The sequence below is a fragment of the Salminus brasiliensis genome, chromosome 6 (genome assembly GCF_030463535.1).
Source record: "Salminus brasiliensis chromosome 6, fSalBra1.hap2, whole genome shotgun sequence".
Taxonomy (NCBI): domain Eukaryota; kingdom Metazoa; phylum Chordata; class Actinopteri; order Characiformes; family Bryconidae; genus Salminus; species Salminus brasiliensis.
The window spans coordinates 43,846,474-43,870,127 of NC_132883.1; the positions used below are offsets into that span (position 1 = coordinate 43,846,474).

At 42.9% G+C, this 23,654-nt stretch overlaps 1 protein-coding gene across 4 annotated transcripts in view; it reads right to left on the reverse strand.

Moving 5' to 3' along the window:
- Positions 1–1,175: 1,175 nt before the first annotated feature.
- The window catches only part of slc23a2 (solute carrier family 23 member 2), a 45,257-nt gene continuing 22,778 nt past the window's right edge, over positions 1,176–23,654 (reverse strand). For 3 of the 4 annotated variants that reach the window (XM_072682512.1, XM_072682513.1, XM_072682514.1), the window contains exons 4-15: positions 22,747–22,863; positions 21,286–21,443; positions 17,081–17,169; positions 16,576–16,643; positions 15,712–15,893; positions 15,059–15,179; positions 12,811–12,967; positions 11,641–11,788; positions 10,971–11,076; positions 10,265–10,532; positions 9,925–10,020; positions 1,176–9,345 (exon numbers count right to left, since the gene is read on the reverse strand). In XM_072682512.1, the coding sequence (XP_072538613.1) occupies positions 9,086–9,345; positions 9,925–10,020; positions 10,265–10,532; positions 10,971–11,076; positions 11,641–11,788; positions 12,811–12,967; positions 15,059–15,179; positions 15,712–15,893; positions 16,576–16,643; positions 17,081–17,169; positions 21,286–21,443; positions 22,747–22,863 (1,770 nt within the window). In that variant the 3' untranslated portion in view covers positions 1,176–9,085. The remainder of the gene's footprint in view (positions 9,346–9,924; positions 10,021–10,264; positions 10,533–10,970; positions 11,077–11,640; positions 11,789–12,810; positions 12,968–15,058; positions 15,180–15,711; positions 15,894–16,575; positions 16,644–17,080; positions 17,170–21,285; positions 21,444–22,746; positions 22,864–23,654) is intronic. The other variant, XR_011979839.1, reaches the window with a different exon arrangement.

The following is a 23,654-nucleotide window of genomic DNA, read 5'->3' on the forward strand; positions in this document are numbered from 1 at the left end:
GCTGTGTAGCCCCGGTCCACTGTTAGAACCAATTTCAATGGGCACTTAAACATCACTGGATCTTGGACTGATCGAGGAAGTTGGTCTGGTCCGATGATTCTCGTTTCCTTTTACTGCATGTGGACAGGTACATGTGCCCCTGTTTACCTGTTTCACAGACTTTACAGTAAGACCGGCTTGACTGGCCCCTTTTTACAGCAAGACTGGTTTGTCAGGTCCCTTTTTACAGTAAGTTCGGTTTGTCAGGGCCCGTTTTACAGTAAGGCCGGTTTGACTGGCCCCGTTTTACAGTAAGGCTGGTTTGACTGGCCGTGTTTTACAGGCTTTACAGTAAGACCAGTTTGTCAGGCCCCTTTTTACAGTAAGACTGGTTTGACTGGCCCTGTTTTACAGGCTTTACAGTAAGACCAGTTTGTCAGGCCCCTTTTTACAGTAAGACTGGTTTGACTGGCCCTGTTTTACAGGCTTTACAGTAAGACCAATTTGTCAGGCCCCTTTTTACAGTAAGACTGGTTTGACTGGCCCTGTTTTGCAAGTTTTACAGTAAGACTGGTTTGACTGGCCCCGTTTTACAGTCAGACTGAATTGACTGGCCCCGTTTCACAGGTTTTACAGTAAGACTGGTTTGTCAGGCCCCGTTTTACAGTGAGACTGGTTTGACTGGCCCTGTTTTACAGTAAAACTGGTTTGTCAGGCCCCGTTTTACAGTAAGACTGGTTTGACTGACCCTGTTTTAGAGTAAGACTGGTTTAAAAACCCCAAGACTGGTTTGACTGGTTTGACTGGTTTGGTAGACAGGCTGTGTAGCCCCTGCCCACTGTTAAAACCACCTTTAAATGGGCACCTGAGCATCACTGTATCTTGGAGTGATCGAGGACATCGGTCTGGTCTCATGAGTCCCGTTTCCTTTTACCTCATGTGAGCAGGTACCTGTGCACGCGTTTACCTGCGAGTGTGTATGCATACAGCATAAGTCACTGTTGAAAGTATAAGATCTTTGAAAACGTTGAAGATCCTTCAAGGAACCTTTTTCTTCTTAAAACCTTTTCTTGAAGATTCCTCCACAGCTCCAAATGGAAGTTCAAGGGTCTTATACTTTTTACAGTGCAGGCAGGTGGTCTTAAAGCTTTGGCTCGTGTCGGCGGGTGCAAGAAGAAAAACGCCACAGGCCGAGGTTCATTCAGTAACATCTTTTTAAATCATTTCAGGAGCAAGGAATAAACAGTTGCTACAATTAGTTTCCACAAAGCCTGGTCCAGGAGAACAGCACACTGTACTCGATTCAATATAAGTGTATATTTATAGATTTCTATTTTGTCTTAAAGTATTTCACTTCTTGTTTTTCTTCAGCTTCTACTTCTATCCACAGAAAACAGGAAGCAATGTTAGAAAAATACATTATGAAAAAGTTCTAGCTAACAAAAGTAGCTATTCCACTAAACCTATCGATCTGAAAAAAAAGAGGCAAAACAAACATTTATCATCACTTAAATAAAAATGTAACAAAATGGTGCGCTTCGCAGCATGATTTAAGATTTATATGCATGATCTCTTTCCTACAAACAAGTCTTTGTCTGTAAAAACATCAAAACAACGTGTAAAAAAAAGGAGGAAACAAGAAGAAACATTGAAGAGATATCAAACACTTCGTCAGAGAGGTTCCCCCTCAAAACAACTGAAGGGATTTTTCGCATCTTTGAACCGGACTCTTAGTGGCCTTGATGCTAACACCCCTCACCACCTTCACCTTTCGACCCCAAGCTCAACTTGAGTCGCCCCCCCCTTCAAAAAAAAGTGGGCTCTGAGTTTCTCCAAGCAACTCAGCACAATGATGCTTCCTAGATGGTCGAGAGAGCATCACACTGAACACTCTCTCTCCACCAGTTAAGATAAGCTTAACACCAAGATGCTGGTTGGTTGGGTGAGCGGCTGAAGAGTAGGGCTGGGCACTGTAACACGCAACTGTAACACCGTAGAAAATTCCATGTAACTCAGCATCTATACACTGGACATGTCTCAAACGCTCATATTCAGAGCTCTGACGGATGAATCGTGTGGCACAGGTTGGAGTAGAGCTGGGCGATACGAAAAATATATATATTACATCACGATATTTAAAGGTTTTTTTTTAAACAATATTTAATCATGTAGACAAAAATGCACCAACAGCGTAAAAATGTTAAAAACGCTATCCCAATACTCTCCTATACTGAGTAGCGTGATTTTTACTCAGAATGTGCTGCACTTCGTTCAATTAAATAAGACTGATTACATTCCTGGTAATGAAATGTGAGTTAATCAGAGCTCTTTAAGCACGGACCATACACTCAAAAGCATTTTGTGGATTACAAAAATTTGAATGATACCCAGCCCTAATCGACAGACGCCCCATCCAGATGATCTTTAAAACATGAAAATACCAGCTCCAGATGTTTACCTGGACTTTTAATTAATAAGGGAAATTCAAATTTACAGAAAAGTTATGGCCACCACAAATCGAACCGAGGGTCCGTCTGACTTACAAGCCTAAAACGTGTGTGACAATTCATTTTTTTAAAGTTTGTTTTGGTGCGTACACGAACCAGCGCTACCCTGACAACCCTCATGACGGACAGGTGAAGGAAATGAGGGGGTTTGAACACACAGGCCCGTTCCAGTCCCAGAACATTAACAGCAAACTCCAGAGCAGGTCCGATTAGTACAGGAGTGGACACGGACACCAGAGTGAGCACTGCAGGTGTAGGGTCAGGGTTGTGGGAAGGGGGGTCAAGATACAGTGGACGTTTGTCACTCGGTGCACTGAGAACTTACACTGGACACGAAGTGTGTGCTTGAACAACAGCATCGCTACGGTCACCACGGGAAAGAAGACCACAGGGGTTTATCCATTTAAAACAGGATGACAAGTGCTGTGAAAGTGCCCCCCCCACCCCCCCAAGAAAAGAAAAAAAAACACACATCCCCGTCCCACCAAAACTCAGCCATGAACTGGACTGCAAGCTGGACTTCAGTATGGTCACACAGCAAGTGCCCACGCATGAACGGTCCACCAAGTCTCTCTGGCGACTACACCTCACTACCAGCCGCTACGACGACGGAAAACTAGGCTCGGGTTCGAACTTGGAGAAAGCGATAGTTCTGCGGGAATTCACACCATGCACAGCCGGACCCCTGACCCCCAGGGCCGAAGATTTTTCTTTATGAAGTTCTGCATAATTAAACGTTTACGATGGAAATGAACCAATGCATGGTACCGACATCCGGAACCGAACCTATTTGGCCCACAGTCTAAAAATGCCATAGAAGAACCACTGGATTTAAGAAAGAACCCGGTTGTTTGTAATACAGATGCTGTGGCAATATTTGTGTTGTCATGGTGACGTCTGGTTTTATCCAACACCACTGTAAGAAAATCCATTAAAGAAGCATGGGCTTGCCATCAGCAGCCTGAGCCTGAGCGAGCACAACTGGCCTTACACTCACTCAATCGCTCGCTCACTCGCTCGCTCAATCTGCTAACCGATGAATGATCGTATTTACCGCAGTGACTAATTATTATAATGACTTTTTTTTTTTTCATGATTTTGAGTCACATGACCTATCTGGTGTCTTACCTTTGCTTATTTAGGTTACAGCACTGAGCTACAAGGCTAATGTAGCTAACAAGTACTGTGTACATGTGTCTACCCCACCCATTCCTTCCGGGGCGTCAGAGGCCCAACGGCTGAGTGTGACTGTGCATTTTTATGTATAAAACGCTCAGAGAACTGGAGGAAGGCGTGATCTTCACGACTGGTGGAATGACGACTTGGATGGAGCACCAGTTACGCTGTAAATCTTCACTTGAATAAATGCTCCGGTAAAGCAGTGCCAACCAACCACCGCCCACAATTGCAGCCCACTCCCAGACGGCATAAGAGACAGCAAACGCTCGGACACGGACTACTAAGCATGACTACCAGCCACAAATAAATAAACAAACAAACAAACAAACAAACAAAAAAGGTGAGAAGGTCGGGTCTGTCTCTCATGCGGTTTTCATTTCTCTTGCCGCGTTTGGACGCAGCACTGCAGATTTCCTGCCCAATCCGCTTCCGCTAGCCGATTACACTGTCAATCATTGAATGGTAGTGAATGAAGAAGCCGCCTGCCACTGCCCTGGACGAAGCTCCAAGAAAAAAAGAGAATCCCTTGCTTAAATTGGCCACCAGATGGCGCTGCATGCTCCTCTGCAGTAGCTAGCACTACTAAAAGTGCTCTTCCTCAGGGGAGCCGCCCAACTTCCGCGCTCACTCTCATCACTCCACAACAGACAGAAGTGGTTACTTGTGGTGTTTGAGCACAAATTTTGGTCCGAGAGTGTCTGATCGCATTCAAAGTGCCGGTGCTGGTCAGCAAGCATGATTATCGTTCAATTTGATTATCGTTCAAAGTGAGTCTTTAAAATAGAGCTTCGTGACATTTTTGCCTTTAAATCACGTTCATTATTTAGTAAAATGATTAGAACAGCAGCACCGAGAAACCAGAGGCCGGACTCGCAAAAGATTTACATCGTGAAAGCTTTAGTGGCCTTTAAGAAGAAATTTCTTCTTAAGAACAGTTGGCGAATAAGACCCACTGTCCTTAAAAACTATTATTTTTGTTTTTGCAGAATAATTAAGGCATGCTTTGTTGTTTTCTTATGTAAACATTCATAACGCAGCCAGTACTTCTGTATTTTACATCTAAGCAAAAACGACGTGAGATTTTAGTTTTTCGTTATTCTTTAAATCTGTAAAATGTAACAAAAATAATGAATAAAAATAATTTAAAAAAAATCAAAAACAAAAAATTCTAAACTTTTCAGTAAACAAGAGCTAGAAGTGACAGCGGAAGACACTTGGAAACTTGGAAAACTGTGGTGTGATGTCGAAAACTGTGATGTCGGAAAGGCATTATTTTCCTTATTTCTGCAAAAACTAACCGAAATGTTTCCACTGCAGACCAATTTTCACTTTTTAAGCGTTAAATCAGACTTTTATTTTTTATTTCAACTTGTTAAACGTATCATTTTAGAGGTTGGCCTTCTGACCCCTCACGGTCTGGGACCCGTCGTAAAGTTAATTAATTTTTTAAAGACTATTTAAAGTTCTTAGTTATATTCAAAGACATTATATTCAAATAATATAAAATTCTATTATCTCAAGTAAAATGTTATGAAAGAAAAGCCCACCTAAGAGGAATTTCTTTCCAGACACAGTTGTGAATTCGACCTCTGGCTACTGATGAAGAGCTGACTGCATAAACAAAAGATTTACAGTAAAATAACGAACCAAAGCGACAACAGAAGTTTCTGCACTGTCAGAGTTACAGCCCTGCCTTCTTAGAAATACTCCTCCAAACCACCTCAAATCAGTCCATATTACATCCACCTGAACGACAGTGAAGAAAACGTGCACCTGTCATATATTGTATGACATATATACATCGTCAGTGCCATGCAAAAACCTTGTATTTCCGAAACTGCAGCTTTACAGGAGGAAAAAACCTGCTTAACTTTCAATGGAAATCAATGCAAAGATTTTATTCCAAGACATTTTTGAGCATTTCTATTGGTCTGTTCATCATAAAATTCTGATACCACGTAAAGAACAACTGCCAGATTCACATTGTCAAAAAGTGAAAAACTAAAAAATAAATTAAAAAAATAAATTTGCGCCTTTTTTTTTTTTGCACGACAGCGACGATATTTAACTCGTATAAAACACAAAATCAGACCAGATCAGGGACGTCCGCAAGACGGAGCCAAAAGCACCAATCCTTTCTCCGTTCTGTCCAGTTAACCATCCCGAGAGGCTTCCTGACCGCCCTTGCCCTTTCTCCCTTCTTCCACAACCCACTCACTGACCACGTCTACTGTAACAGTACTGTAATCGACCAGCAGGGGGCGCTCGGACAGAAAACGCCCGGACTCCTCCACCTGCATATTACATTTCGTCGCACCAATTTTGGAATGTTAGAACAAACAACAATTACATTGAATTATAATTAACGTTTAATAAATTACGCTCCGATTTACGGCTTTTTATGTTTTTAGTCAGCTTTCACACTGAGTCACCTTTACCCCCTGCGGAACAGCTGGGTGTAGTGTTGAAGTCTGTACTCCAGCTGTGCTGATGTACTCAGTGTGTTTGGATAAATAATTCTCAATGCTAAAGAATCACGATCTAATATACACCCCTACTGTCTGGGATTTCCACCCAAGTGATGATGGGACTGTAAAATAATTTAATAAAATTAAAAATATACAAAAAAAAAGAAAAAAAGAAAAAGGAAAATAATAAACACAGAAAAGATACGTGTAAAGAGCAAAAACAGCCAGGAGGAATTAGTAGAAGTGTAAGAATACAGATCATCATATTGTATTGAGTCTTTTAGCATGTTAGCTCACTGCTAGTGTGTTCGCTTGAGGCTACCATATTAGCTGGTGGCTAAAGCGTTAGGTCGGGACACTAACACCCAGTTTTGGTTTCAAATACTGTACTACTGTAATGTAAAATATGCCAATAACCTGAAAGCTGAACATCAAAGAGCTCATATCCCCAAAAAAAATCCATAGTTCATTAGTCCAAAAGTCCATATATGGGAACTATGCTGTAGAAAAACAAAAGCCTGTTCTGGATTCTGTGTTTGGGATGGCCTATTTACATTTATATACACTAAAACCAAAAAAAGTATTTGGACACCTGCTTATTCATCACTTCTTCTGAAATCAAGGTTAATAAAGAGCTGATCCTGCTTCTAATGGAGTTACTGTCTCTACTGTCCAGGGCTTTCTACCAGCTTTTAGGAGGAGATTCTGTGAGGATTTGATTGCATTCAGCATCAATGATCTCCATAGTATCCCTAGTACTGGATGGAGAACCAACCATAATTCCAGAGAGCACAGTAAGCACAGCTGCTGGGGGGTTTTATACCCCTCTAGCCCACGCCTGGCATTAGGCAGCATGGTGCCAATAGGCTCATGTTTATCGTTTATCTGCTCCAGAGAGTCCTATTCTATTGGCAGTACTTCTCTACAGGGACTGGACAAGCCATGTGTGTGCATTTGCACATCAGTGTCCGCTTTAAGTAGCTGAATGTACTCATTAGAAGCGGTGTCCACAAACATTTGGACATATAGTCAGTCTGTTGCAGAGCTACAACATATAGGGCGACCAATCAAAACAGAGATATTTACATATTCCAGTTTTAAAGGCACAGTAGCACAGAAAAGCTGGTGGCCTTAATAATAATGAACAGAGATTGGATACAGGCTAGTGGACCTAGAGAACGAGGAACGTAGGATATGGGCCCTTTAACGCATCACGTAAGACTACGTGAATAAAGCTGAATCCTGTGAATCGTTACACCACCACTAATCACGTTTTCTGAACTATGTAAACTACGGTGTGTCCGAACGGAAACTGGGCCAGCTGACTGGCTGTAATGTGTGGCGAGGCCTGTTTAAGGTGCTGGAGACAGAACACCCGAGTCACACGCAGAGGACTTAAGGCAAAGGGACCTTAACTCAAAATAAGGACTCAAAGTGGGAGGTGGACAATGGATATGGCCAAGGCTTGCTGTCCGCCACCGTCTGTACAGCCTTGCGTTTATTCCTTTTTGAGGGTTAGTAGGCTCAAGATGCACCAGGTGGATGGGGAGGGGGGGTAGGGGTTGGATGGGGAGGGGTGGGGTCAGTCCGACCTGGTTAAATGTGCACATCTTGCATTGGTGCAAAAACGTAAGAAGCACCACACAAAAAAAAAAACGCACGATACGAATCACAATCATCCTGCGGTAAGTAAACCTTCCCATCCAAAGCCACTTGCATTGTGGGATATTGAACATTAGCATGCATTACGTGTGTGTGTGTGTTCTGTTTCTGTGCGCATGTTAAACAAGGGACAACGGCCATGGTGTTTGTATATGCATAAACAATCAGTCTGCGTCACTTAAAGCCTAAGCAATACAACTAATCCCGCTTATCGAAACTCCATTTCCCATGATCCCTTGTGCATATCGAGCAGTGCAGGGCTAAAAGGGAACACTGACCTCTGATGGGTGTTTTTTTTTTCTTTTTTTCTTTTTTTTAAGTGTTGGCAAAATTCTCGGTCTGCCCACTAGTCACTTGTGCCAGCGCAAAGTCATGTCATCACATCTCCGTTACCATGGAAACGTCCTAAGATTAGCCACCTTGTGGAAAGTGCCTTGAAAGACAGCTTAGTGTCTTGTCATACAACACAAGTGATTTGTGAGATTTATCTGTGTATATATATATATATATATATATATATATATATATATATATATATATATATATATATATATATATATATGTGTGTGTGTGTGTGTGTGTGTGTGTGTGTGTGTGTATATATATAAAACACACTGTCTAACTAAGGTGCACGCCACCAGGTGCTTGGAATGCAGCATTGTGCTGGATCTGTGTTCCCGGGTCAACCCACTGGTTCTAAACCCATCTTGGTTCTAGACCACCAGCAGGGTACTTTTTTTTTTATGTTCTCCCTGCTCCAACACACACACACACACACACACACACACACACACACACACACACACACGACAGGCTTGATACCATTCAAAAGTTTGGAATGACACTATTTGGTGTCAGAAATGCATATGAAAGTATGTATTCTAATATACGTGTGAGTCCTATTGTACTTTGCTGAATCTGCCGATTCACTGAAAGCAGTAGTGACGCGTCCAGTTAGATAATACACAGAGAATGGTAAACAGTGCAGCTGATGATTACAGTTGATAACAGACATAAATATATACATGAAATGTATTACAATTAGATTATTACTGAATTTTCATTTAATAACTCGTTCCCGGAACGCTCATAATGTTGAATACTTGTCTAATGTTAAATGTTCTTGTTTATAAAATACCTAATTATTAACACAACAAGTGTTTCCAAACTTTTGAACAGCAGTGTAGGTGTGTTCCAGCAAGGAGAGCACAAATCCTAATATGTATATGAGGTCACCAGGGTGGGCTGGACTTGACTGCCACTGCTCCAACCCCGCCAGCTCTCAGAGCACTACACTTTGCTCTCCCCCGTCTCCAACTTGGAGGCCCCGCCCTCTTCTCGCCTGCTGCCCCGCCCCCGACAGGTTCTGCCCAGCAGGCTGAACTGGTAGCCGGTGAAGGTGGGGCTGATCGGGAGGTGCTGGAAGATGCGGTGGCGGCGGAGGAAGTCCATGCCAAACGGGAGGTCATAGGAGCGCATCCCTTCTAGCTCTGACGCACTGGGACCAGTCCCACGCTTCAGCTTACGGATGCCCCTCTCCTCTGCCGTCCCTACACACGCACACACACGCACACACACTCACGTGTTATTACAGAATAAAGTTCTAATAAAACCAATTAAATATTAATGTGATCAGCACTTCATACTGGATATTAATGCTTCTGGAGCTTCATACTGGATATGAATGTCATTAGAGCTTCATACTGGATATTAATATCACAAGAGCTTCATACTGAATATTAATGTTATTAGAACTTCATACTGGATATTAATGATATTAGAGCTTCATACTGGATATTAATGTTATTAGAGCTTCATACTGGATATTAAATGTTATTAAAGCTTCATACTGAATATTAATGTTATTAGAGCTTCATACTGGATATTAATGTTATTAGAGCTTCATACTGGATATTAAATGTTATTAAAGCTTCATACTGAATATTAATGTTATTAGAGCTTCATACTGGATATTAAATGTTATTAGAGCTTCATACTGAATATTAATGTTATTAGAGCTTCATACTGGATATTAATGTTATTAGAGCTTCATACTGGATATTAATGTTATTAGAGCTTCATACTGGATATTAATGTTGGGCAAATGATGTACTCCTACATGCCCTCACCAGGAATAGTGTTGTCCAGAATAAATGCCACGGAACCGCCCACGAACATGGCGGTGGTCAGCAGGACGTTCAGCACCTGATCAATCTCCACGATCCCTGCAATGGAACGAGACGAAGCCAAAGAGCTTTTCTTAGGTATATCTCCCATCAGCATGAACAGGCGGGTTAAATGTCAAGCGTTGTCGGCTGAATGGACGGAGTTATGTAAATATGCTCACGGTTGTGACATCACTACCAATCAAAAACAACATTTAGATATTTTCATTTGAAAACTTAAAAGGATAGTCTGATGGTTAAGTGACCGGGTGTGCAGCGTGCCCGATTGTATACGTGCACCCACCAGTGACAAGCGGGTTTCCTCGGAGATAGCTGGGGAGCACCAGGCCGAAGAATATGGAGAACCCGAGGACGAAGAGGTTCCGCGAAGAGTTGAGGTCCACAAACTGCAGGTTGGACAAACCCACGGCCGTGATCATCCCGAAGAGTGTGCAGAACAGCGCCCCCAGCACGGGGTCCGGGAGAGACGCGAAGAGCGCACTGAACTTCCCTACAGTGCCCAGCAGCAGCATCAGCACCGCCCCGTACTGAATCACTCGCCTACTGCCCACCTGCACCAATCACAACAGAGCACACCGACCAATCAGCCAATAGGAAAGAAGGGTAAAAAAAGATTCATGCCAAAGCTGATTTCCCTATACAGCACTTAGATGAGAGGCTAAAGTGGAGTCCCTGTGTGGACATGAAATGAACACTAAGTCACTGAAGGACCTGAAGTATGTGAGTAACGCATGATCTGAACACAAGGTGGTGCTACACCAACGCTGTCATTACTTTCATTTCATTTCAAATTAAGAGAGCGCAGCTCTGAGGTTCACTGAATTAAAGGCTTACTCTGCTTATTTTTATCTTCAGGACACTGAAATTAAAGACAACCTGCATCACAGTGGCCACAGTAAAGGAAAAGGAAAAAGGCTGATCCGGGCGAGAGGGGCAGTTTGGCCTTGTGGAGAGGGAGAAAGGAGAACTGTCATCCAGTGTTTGTTTACCTTGGTGATACCCAGCACACCAATGTTGGGACTGGAAGACGTGGAACCATTCCCTGTGCCGAACAAACCATCCAGCACACAGGACAGACCTTCAACAAAAATCCCCCTGAGGAGAAAATTAAATAAAAATACATAAATAAATACGCTTTGTTTTCTAATCAGTGTTTCCAATTTGAATCTAATTTAATGACAAAAAAAAATAAAATAATAATAAAATAGTAATTGTTAGTCTTGACACTAGAAAGCTAAAATATCTATGTGTCTAGAACCAAATATTGAATATTGAGAACGAGGCTCAAATAGAATTAATATAAAGAATGACGCTCTAATAAAATAAGTATGCAACATTATAGTAACATTAATATCCAGAATGAACATAAAGAATGCTGTTCAACTATAATCAAGAAATTATTTTAGACATTTTAGTTAGAAATTAACATTAATTAACATTAAATTTTAAAAGCAGTGATCAAACTTTTAAATATATAAATGTAAAAATAATGACTATATAAAACCTCATTTATTTTAATATAATTTTTTTAAATATGAATTAAATAATACTTTAATTACTTTATGTATGTTTTGGGTGTATAGTTTAAATCTACACTGGTATATGATTCTGTAATAACACTGTCTGAAGACGTGTGTGTGTGTGTGTGTGTGTGTGTACCTGTTAATAGCGTGTACAGGAGGCGGGGGGGCTGCGGACAAGCGTGCACAAGCGTAATAATCTCCGATGGACTCAATGATGCTGGAGACCACCGCACTCATCATCCCGATCACCCCTGCAGCGCTTACTGTCGGGAACCCCCACTGAACTATAACAGAGGATGCAGACACAGTAAAACACACTGCTGCTTAGAGGTGGGCAATATTACTGATGTTATTGTGATGGAAAAGCCTGATTATCACAATAATGACATTTAAACAGAAGGCGAAGTCAGTCAGCACTTAAAGAACTGAAGAACTGCGGGTTTCATTACGGAGAGGAGTCAGTCACATTTAGCTGGACACAGTGGAGAAGATCTTCATTTAGCACCACTAGTGCATTTTAGAAGGTCTAGAAGATTATTCTTGTAGTCTGTATTATAAATGTCAAAACGTTAAAAATGGAAATCTAAAAATATTCAGAAATATTAAAATAATTTAATATGCCAGTCCTGTGCAATTTCTAATTCCTGCAAAATACTTCAAATATTGAATACAGCAAGACCTCTTGTTGTGCAGCTTGTACTATTTAACCTGATCCTCTGTTCAGTTTGTACAGATGCATTGTGTAAAATACACACAAACAATTTGTGATGTGATTTAAATATATGAGGTAACTTCATTCAAATAGGTTATATTTCTCTGCACTGCTGATTTATACAATGTTTACATTAAACTGATATAGTGGCATTTCCAGATATGCCGATATGCAGATATTTGAACTAGTGTAAAAAAATATTAAAAATAAAGAGCTACAATCCTCTAACCCCTAAAATGTACGTTAAATGTTGGGTTTCGGATGATTCTGACCTGAAATGTACCATTATGGAAAACACAGCACCAGAACTTCGGTACAATATGATGTTCTACCGACTGATGCTATAATGGTATCATCACTCGCTCGCTCATGTTTAGCAGGCTGAAGATTCAACCACAAGGGGGTGCTGTTCGTCCTCAAAAAGTTGGCTCAGAATTGAATGTAAATCTGTATATCTGATTTGTTAGCCAGTAGGCTACATAAAGCTGATTGGTCTATATGCTCCGTCCAGCTCGTCTCCAAATGGGTAGAGGCTTGTTTAGAAAACACATACACAAATTTAAAACACACACCCACACACACACACACACTCACAAGGGTAGGGTACTTTAAACCAGGGGGCAGCTGCCAGGATGCCCTGCCGGGCGTCTGTCCGAGCGTAGAAGCCATACTTGTCTCTCTCAGGAGGGAACACGTCCGTCACCGTGAAGATAAAGCACAAGAACCAAGAGACAAGAATGGCCATGATGATCTACAGAGAGAGAGAGAGAGAGAGTGAGAGAGAGAGCGAGAGAGAGAGAGAGAGAGAGAGAGAGAGAGAGAGAGAGAGAGAGGGAGAGAGTGAGAGAGGGAGAGAGGGAGAGAGAGAGAGGGAGAGAGTGAGAGAGGGAGAGAGAGAGAGGGAGAGTGAGAGTGGTAGAGAGAGAGGGAGGGAGAGTGAGAGAGGGAGGGAAGAAGGGAGGGAGAGTGAGAGAGGGAGGGAGAGAGGGAGAGGGAGAGAGGGAGAGTGCGAGAGGGAGGGAAGAAGGGAGGGAGAGAGAGGGAGAGGGAGGGAGCACATTAAACTCCAGGTTCAGTAAAGCATGTGCTGGGTGTGGCCCAACAAAGCCAGACACGTTTCCCACAATGCCCGGCTGGGAGCAGCATAACCCACCAGGCCTGAATGAATCAGCATCTTCTGAGCGCTCACGTCACCCACCCTCATCCGTCTACACCCGGGTTAAACAGCACGGGCCGGCGGGAAATCTCCCAGCCTGGCACAGTCTGGCATGCTGAGTTCATTAATGAGCCCATCGGCTCGAGCTCCCTGGCACAGATGCCAAAGCCTCATCAAACACACCGCCGACCGCCAAATAGTGCCACCAGACTGTTAACAATCATCATAATCCTCTTAGAGAACACACACACACACACACACACACACACACACACAAACACACAAACACACAAACACACACACTCATGGTGCGGTAAGAGGTGACCGTAACCCTTTACACTTGACCAGTTCTTCATATATTAATACGACACTGACAATAAACTAGACTGGGCTAAGAACACGGCGCCATCTACAGGAAGGCCCAAAGTCTTCTCTATTTTCTGAGGCGCCCGAGGTCCTTCAATATCTGCCAGGCTGACACCAACAGACTCAACAAACTGATCGCACCCTCTCTACAACACGGTGATGAGGCACAGGAGCACATTCAGCACAAGACTCATTCCACCGAACTGCACCACAGAGCGCCACAGGAGGTCATTCCTACCTGTAGCCATTATACTCTATAACTCCTCCCTCAGTGTGCGGCGCTATGGCTCAGCTGTACCTATACCTACATTCTACTGTTAAACTGTAATGTGTAATAATACTAGAACTGTAATTCATTTTAAGGTGGGCAATAATTTATCACAGTCATTACCAATATGCTTTACGAGAGAGATTTTTAATTAATTATTAATTATTATTATTAATAATTTTACACACACACACAGACTTTTAAAAAGTTTTTCTAAATTTCTCTCCTTGCCCTGAATTTATTGAGTTTATTTAGTACAGTGTTTATTCGTAGAGAGTTTATTCATAAAGAGTCCATTTCATAGTGTTTATTAGAGTCCATTTCGTAGTGTGTTTATTTATAGTGTTTATTTCGGAGAGTGTTTATTCTTACATGAACGGTTGCAACTGTAACAACTGTGATTTCCCTCCTGGGATTAATAAAGTATTTCGGACTCTGATTTTTGTGTCAGAAGGAAAGGGGCTTGTTCACGAGGTACAAACGATGTAATCCCAGCAAACTGCTTTAGCCTAAAATGCCTAGTTCTGGGTTAGCAATTCAATTTGTAGTAGTAACACTCAAATTCAAAAGCTCTATCACGAATTTTGTTCTAGTAGAAATTCTAATTTCAAATATAAAGCATTATGTGTTTAGTTGTAATGTCTGATCTACAGATCTATACAGATCTATAAAGCCATTCTGACCACTCATACTGCCAGAACCACATCTCCTCATCTCACCTCATCTTTGCCCAGTCATGTTACCACTGAAGCTTACTCTCTCCTATCTATAGTTACATCTGTACCAGTAATGAGTAACAAGGCCGATTTACATCATGTTTCATGGAGGGGGAAGACGCTCGTCTGGATCAGAAACCTCTGAGATCCAGTGTTTCATTTATAAATGCAGGAAGAGGAGGAAGTGACCTCAGATTTATGTTGCTTGTGTTGCTCTCAGGAGCTCCAGTTTACACGGTCAGAGCCACGGAGAGAAAAAGCATGCTTAGTGTCTGTGTGTGTGTGTGTGTGTGTGTGTGTGTGTGGAGAGAAAGTATGGATGGCAGACAAACTCACAGGAAACATCTTGAAAAGCTGGAGGCGGTAGGATGTCCAGCCTTTCTTGGCTTTGTAGATGGGGAACGGCAGCTGTACGTTACGAGCGTACTGAGAAAACAGCAGCACCAGAAAGATGGTCCTGGAGACATGACAGAAGGTGAGAAACACATTGGGTGTCATTCAAAGCTACTTTCCCAGCTAGCCTTTCCAGGTTGAAAGACTAGGTCATCAAAACAAGTCATTTATTCATTTATTTATTTATTTTATAGATTCTGTGTTTTCATCGATTCATGTAGGGATGTCCCAGGGACTCTGGATCTTGGTCAAATCCAGGCATTTTTAATGGATCGGGCTCCTAAGCCCATAAATTACCTTAAATGTAGCAGCCAATTCAGATTCACACAGTCACATTCAGGTATGATATACCCATCAATTAATACAACAGTATTAAGATGAAAGCGCCTCGTGGATCCATTTACAGTGCGTTTATGATCCAGTCTGACTGACCCGAGGATTTGGCTACCGGTCACTTTAAGAAGCAGCATTGAAATCACTTCATTTTTGATATGTGTGTGTGTTTGTGTGTGTGTGTGTGAGTGTGTGTGAGAGAGAGAGGTTGTCTTATGGGTTCTCATTATGGACTAAGAAAGGAAATTAGCCCTTTTACTCACAGCATCGCAATGCCCCAGTGTTTTCCCGCCCTCTCCCCTGCTGCCTGGAAGCCAGAGAGGCCGATGAGGGCTACAGTGGGGGTTATGGTAAGGGGTCCAATGTACTTCAGCAACACCCCCGGCAGACCCAGGGCCCCTATACACACCTCTACCAGAGAGGACACTATGATAGCCCCCTGAATCTACAGAGAGAGAAGAGAGGGAGGGGGGGTGGGTAGGAGAAACAGAAAAATTGCCCGGACAGTAAGCAAGGTGTAAACTCCATTTGTGAGAGAGAGAGCGAGAGAGTGAGAGCGAGAGAGATATGGGACTGAAGGCTGAGAGAGACACAGGCTGATAACTGAGCCTCATTGATTATACACACTCTCTCTCCCTCTCTCTAATTCAATCTAATCTGGATCGCTCAGATTCGCCCACGGGACGGCCAGCGCTTCTCAGGGGGACACAAACATGGTTACCAAATCCAGTTGCACAACTACTTATAAAACACTGATCACACTGATTTCACAGGGGTTTTATGAAAAGAGTGGAGCACAAGGCCTGAGAAACACACATACACTCATCAAAACAAACAAACAAACAAACAAACAAACAGAATAATACATCACCAGGATCCTGACTTATAGGGACCATGGGCTACCGATTTCCTGCATTTTAATATTGTAATAATTTCATATAATTATAATACAAACCCAGAAATGTTCTAAAATAATGTACACAGTCAAAAATGTAATAAAACCTATTAACTGCCAATAAACTGCACTTAATATTGTGCACACACACACACACACACACACACACACACACACACACACACACACACACACACACACACAGTGTAAAGGTAAAGTTAGTGGGACTCACCTCTCGTATCCTGGGGTACCAGATGTGCTCTGTGTGCAGGAGCTCAGTGCTGTTCACAAGTGGAACAGCTGCAGATATAAAAACACAGGGGCACATAAATAAACACACATATTCATAACCCTACATGAAAACTATTCAAACTCTGTTTTAACTGTAATATTTGTAATATATATTTTTAAAGGAACAGTGTTTAAAAATCTTATTATAAATATTATAGTATTATAAATTGTATAGTAATATTTTAAACCCAGAAATGTTATGTATTTTAATAATAATAATAAAAAATCATGACCATAATATTAAAACCTAATAATGTAATACAGGGTCTTGACCGTTAATGTAATTGTGATGACAATAAACTTGATTTGATATTACATTATATGTAATTTAATACATTTATGACTAATAAAAAAACTGCATTACAATATGAAATTATTTACAGTGAAATTATTATTACGTAATTCCATGGCCTGTAGAGCATCAGAGAAACCCAAAAAACTGTCACCTGTGGCATTACACTTCCATTTCTCCAGGGAAAGGATGGCTCTGGCCGGTGCAAGAAACGCAAACGCACTGGCCTGGAACAGCGGGAGTCTACAAAGACAACACACACACGTTAATCTAGAAGCACAAGGACACCAAGAGCGACAACACATACATCCTCATGGACAAGCAAACACACCTCGTTATCATCAGTCCCAAGAACAAGCAAACACAAACACTGAGCTGCAGTATCATTACCGACCACTAGGTGTCTCCATGTAACAGAAGTGCAACTGATGAAGGTCTGGAAGGTCTTAGTGTTTGGAGGGAAGCTGTGGACACTGATGTGATCAGAGAGCTTCTGTCTCTGACTTCACCTTCATCTACAAGGTGGACCAGCTTGGTAGGAGTGTCTAATAGAGAGTGGACAGTGAGTGGACAGCCTGGTCCACCCACACCACCAGCCTAACACTACTAACACACTCTCCTCCACCACCATGTCAGTCAATGTCACTACAGTGCTGAGAACGACCCACCACCCAAATACTACAGTCTGCTCTGTGGTGGTCAGTCCTGTGGGGTCCTGACCACTGAAGAACAAATAGGGTGAAAGGAGGCAGATGGACAACTGCAGAACTACACGGTGCTCCTGTATGGTCAGTGGAGCACCTGGGGACAGCTTTGAATGTTGAAACTGAGGTGAAACTGGGTAACCCAGCTGTGTGGACACACACACACACACACACACACACACACACACACACACACACACACACACACACACACACACACACACAAACACACAAAACTTTCCCAGAACAGAGGCCTTGAGTGCACTCACCTCTCCGAGTCATCCAATCACACTCAGGCTAACTAACCATCTCTCTGTTCATCTCGCTCTCTCTCGCTCTCTCTCGCTCTCTCTCGCTCTCTCTCTGACTTTCACTCATCATTTCCTCTTTTCTCCAGCATGCTGAGTCACATCTTCCTGGAGACGGTGTGTGTACCTTTCTACAAGCCTGTGTGTGTGTGTGTGTGTGTGTGTGTGTGTGTGTGTGTGTGACATAAGTGGAGATCATGTGAGTGGTTCTGACATCAGACAATTGGTTCTTGAGGGCAGGCTGGACATGGCTAAGTAAAGATTTGATTTAATTTAATACCCACAAAACAATGATCAAACCCATTTAAGTGATCTACACAAAGAATTACGATTCATTATGATTCTTTACAAAATGATTCAGTGAATCAACTTTTACCATGACTCAAAGTTCACTCAATAACAACAACAAAAGTACATTTTGTTTTATCTAAATTATGAGTGCATATATTATTATAACTAATTCAACCTAAAAGTGATTCACTATCATCCAAATGAATCACTTAATCGTTTTTTCCCCCATTTCCTTCAGTAGAGGCTTTTTTTTTTTTTTTTTTTTTTACAGCTACCCTCTCTTTCAGGCGACAGGGCTCTTAAAATGCTCTTGAGGCTTCACCCTCACTCCACTCCAGTCTAAGTCACTGAACTCACTCGCAGCTTCTTCAAAGTAATTCCTTGAAGAAATGATTCTGTGAATCAAGGTTCATCATAACACTTGATTCAGTAACAATAACAAATACAGCAGGCTCGATTTTCTTTTACAGTTAATTAAAAGAGCATTAGACTCTTATTTTCTCCAAATTATTAGTAATAATTTCTTTCAAAAATGATTCCCTGAATCAAGGTTCACCATGATTCACCTCAATTCGGCAACAATAACAGATGTAAAATACAGCAAGCTAGATTTTTTGGTCTTTTTTTTTTTTCATTGAATTAAAATGGTCTGAGCCTTTTTGTCTGGATTATCAGGGTACATGTTATTAGAACTGCTCCAGCCATGCTAACCTAAGCTTGATCTAAGTGGATCACTCAGTGGTGAAGCAGCGAATCACTCAGGGGTGTTGACGGTAATGACTGCAGACGTGTAAGGGTTAAAAGGGGCTAAAGATGTGAGTGTGGTTAGATAAGCTTCATGCTAAACCTGATCTAACCCAATTTCAGAGAGCTCACAGCGCTCGGCCCTCGGCTTGCGCCACACACACACACACACACACAGACACCCCACAGCTCTGAGAACACAGTCTTGCTTTGTCTTTTTCTGCTCTTCTGTTATAAAGTAGCAATGACCTACGCCTACGGTGTGTGCACAAATGTGGTTCATGTCAGTGATACAGTGCAAGGGTTGTTCAAACACACACACACACACACACACACACACACACACACACACACACACACGAGAGACAGACAGCCTTCATTTCAGGGTCGTAGAAAAAGAGAATGGAGCCAAAAGCAACCAGCTTATCAGAGATGCCTGGAAAAACTACAAGATACAAAAAACAAACAAAAAAAAAAAAAAACACATTTCTGATTCAGTTCTGATTCATTCAGCAAATGATTCAAATCATCAGAATCGAAACGACAAAGGCTGTAACTGATATGGATACTCCCTCATTAGGATGCGTTATATAGAGTACCAAAGTCAGTAAAGACTCCATGCTGTTCATTGAACAGTCTTTGGTCGCTCTGTTGTTGAGCAACCTAAGCCAACTGTTCACTAACGACATGGGAAAATCTTATCAGTAACAAAGGGCACTTCCGGGTTTACAACTGGCATTAGCATGCTTTTGCCTCCGAATAGAATCTGAATCGACTACAGACCGGATTCTGCTTACACTAGTCATTCAAATCCATCCCCAGTGAGACCAGCGAGGTCTGATTTTACATCATCAATCCGCCATATGTCCTGTAAAACAATGGCTTCTCATCAAAATCAGCTTATTCAGCTTTAGTGCGACATGTGAGGAAAAGCAGATCAGCTGTTCCTCATGTGACTGCGCTGACCAGTCAGCAAGTCAGCAACCATGATCTGGCCAGATGAGGCCAGATGATTCTCCACAAGTGGGCGAGTGCATGTGCAATGTGAACAAATGGAACAGTACAGGCCTGAATGCTTGACCCTTGCAGTGAGGAGGTCCGGGGGCATCTTGTTTGCTTTGGGGTTTGGAGGGGTCACTGAATGGTTGAAGGAGTATGAACATGGTATAAACATGAGCTACCTTACAAGGGTACTCAGGTCACCAGACCCCCCCCCCCAAGGAAGATCTTCTGGAAGAAATGGGCTCCATCCCTCCAGGAGAGTTGCTTATGGTGGCCGAACACCTCACCAACACCACCTGTCTGTAAATCTTGTGACCGAGAGCAGATTGGAAGGTTTGAGAGTTCCCCCAAATAAAATACAGCTGAGCGGTTGTGAATGCATGGCTGGTTGCCATTAGGAAACACTGAAAGGGTCACTGAATACTGAAAATACCAGAGATTCTCCTGAGACAGAAAGAAAAGAGAGAGAGAGGGAGAGAGGGCGAGAGAGATGCACTGAGAAGAGAGAGAGAAAGAGAGGGAAAGAATGAAATAACCTCAGCAATGACTGACAGATTGAGGATAATGTGTAAGGGGGGAAAAAAGGAAGCGAAAATACAGAAGATAAAAAAGGAGAAGGACCAGATCTCTGCAAACACTACGCACGAGAGAGGGAGCGAGAGCGCGAGAGCTTAAACATGAAAGCAGAGGTGCTGACTGGGTTCTCCTCAAGCTTTGATTTTTCCAGATGACTGATAGATAAAACTATAGAATTCACATGACATAAAGGCTGGGCTCTAAAAACATAAAGGAACAGTAACTGAAGATCAGCGCTGATGCAGCACACGGCTAACCTTGAATTTTTGCACTGGAAAAGGCAGGAGGCCTCCACACACACACACACACACACACACACACACACACACACACACACACACACACACACACACACACACACACAGAGAGCGAGAGAGAGAGCGAGAGAGAGAGCGAGAGAGAGAGCGAGAGAGAGAGCGAGAGAGAGCGAGCGAGAGAGCGAGCGACACACACACACACACACACACACACACACACACACACACACACACACACACACACACACACACACACAAACACAAACACACACACTTACTCCTACTCATGCCTACACAGAACCAGGCACGTACCAACAGACTTTCACACACGTACACACAACCACAGAGTCCGTAGATATGGTTTATATACACCCCCCCACACACACACACACAACCACAGAGTCCGTAGATATGGTTTATATACACCCCCCCCAAACACAGACACACACACACACACACACACACACACAAACTCACCGACAGCCAATGGTGGTCTGCAGCAGGGTGGTGATGCCGACGCAGAAGAAGATGGTGCCGATAAGCTGGCTCGTTGCCCACTGGTCGAATCCCACACACATGGCCTCGGCCAACAGAAAGGGCACAGCGATCGTCCCGCTGAAGCAGGTCAGGTAGTGCTGACAGAAACAGGGAGAAAAGTTCCCACAGCTGCATCCCATGTGTGCACCCACATGTAATATGTCCCATATGTATCATATTTACACACACACACACACACACATACACATATATATATATACATACACACATATATGCGTGAACCCATCAAAAAATTCAACCCACCTGGTTAAATGTGTGCTGATCATCCTCAAAACATTTTAAGCTGTCACTAACAACTATTTTTCTGTTGATTAATCTATCGATTACTTTGCCGATTAGTCGATTAATCTAACTGACTAATTTTCCTCTGAGCGTTTACCGCTTCTTGTATTTCGACAAAACTGTAAATAAAGGTTCACATATGAACCTATTGTTGTAGGTTTAAACAAGACCTTCAGCAGAATAGTCTGCCATGCAGTGGGTGTTTATACCCCCCCCATCAAGGTGTGCGATCTGTACTGTACTGTATATATGGCAACCCTTACCCTAAAAAGAAGTGTGCTTAAAATAATGGCAGAACAGAGACAGTAGATAGGGGTTATATCCAGTCAAGCCCAAAGCATGCACACACATGCACATGCAATATTATTACTATTATTATTATTATTATTATTATTATTTTAGGCAGTCCTAAAATATCTGATTCTTGCGTGGCCATGTCTTTGTTTAAAAAACAAACAAACCAATAAATAAAAATTAATGGGGTGGTTCAAGTAGGCCAAAGTTGTAGGCCTGTGGCTGTGTGTGTGCGGCTGTGTGTGTGTGTGTTGAAATATCTTTCAAACCATGCAGCTACAGCCTACAACGTACATTAACCCCCCCGGCCACAGCATCCTAATTATGGTGGACGTCCCCAGTGTCCTCTCTTTTGAACACACAAATACGGTCCCTGTAGCACTGGGATGATCAGCACACCAGGTGTGTCCAAACTTTTGACTGGTACTGTGTGTGTGTGTGTGTGTGTGTGTGTGTGTGTGTGTGTGTGTGTGTAGGCACATATACAGGTACATGCTCATGCATATTACTTTAAAAGGAGCTCATCTGATTTACATACACATAGGTATGACCCCACCTGCTGAGCATGTACAGTACAATACTGTGTGTGTGTGTGTGTGTGTGTGTGTGTGTGTGTGTGTGTGTGAGACGTTCTGGCAGCGTTAAGGCCATCTCTCACAGATAAGTGTTTATTTACAGACACAGCGTTCTGCACTGAGGCCGTGATCTGTCTGCAGAACGGCTGTGTTAGTCTGGGGCTGTTGCGTGCGCATGTGTGTGTGTGTGTGTGTGTGTGTGTGTGTGTGTGTGTGTGTGTGCGTGTACCTGTAAACCCAGGAAGACACACAGATACCAGGGCGGAGTGTCTTCTATGGTGTAGATCATATCCATTCTCCGGGCATCTGCGCTCTCAGTACTGTCCACTGTGTCCGACAGGGAACACTGGAGAGGGGAGAACACACACACACACACACACACACAGTTAGATAGACACTGTGGTGTTTTATATAGGTCACAGATGTTTTTGGTAGCTGCTTTTTGTACCTTTTTACCACAGAAACCTGGTGACACACACACACACACACACACACACAGGGCTGTGCTCCTCATTGCAACCATGGGGTATACCGAAGCAACACCCTAGCATTCACCTGGGATACCACAGCGACCATCCACCAACCCCACAGCAGCTAGCAACTATGCTTGTGCTTTCAACAGCCTCCATTGGGAGGTGGGAGGGCTTTCCCATTGACACATCAACCCTGTGGTGTAGCCAGCGAGCTGATTGGCTGTTTTTCCTGAAGGGCAGATGCCATGTCGAGCGTTCCTTCCACTCATTTTTCCACATTTTTGGCCACTCTCCTCGTTCATAAGGGCTCTGGCTGAACTGGATGCTCGGACAGGTAGGTGAGCTTCACAGTCTCAGCAGTCATTTTAGACTGATTACGGGGCTCAACACTCAGCCGGTCCGGGTCTTCTGGGATTGTTACCATTGAATAGCTGCAGCTTCTATGCTGTGGGACTACTTTTTGGCGGAGGAATCTACATATTAAATTGTAATCGGTGTACCATCATACGCATCGTATCGCCAGGTTCTTGCCAATACCGAGCCCTAAAAAAGAACCGCTGGGTCCAGCTGGTAGACAGTCGCTCAGTTTGCTGCGGGTGAGAGTGCGACTTTACTAGGGCTGGCCCCAATACCATATCCTGGGCTTTTGAGATTCGGCACTGAC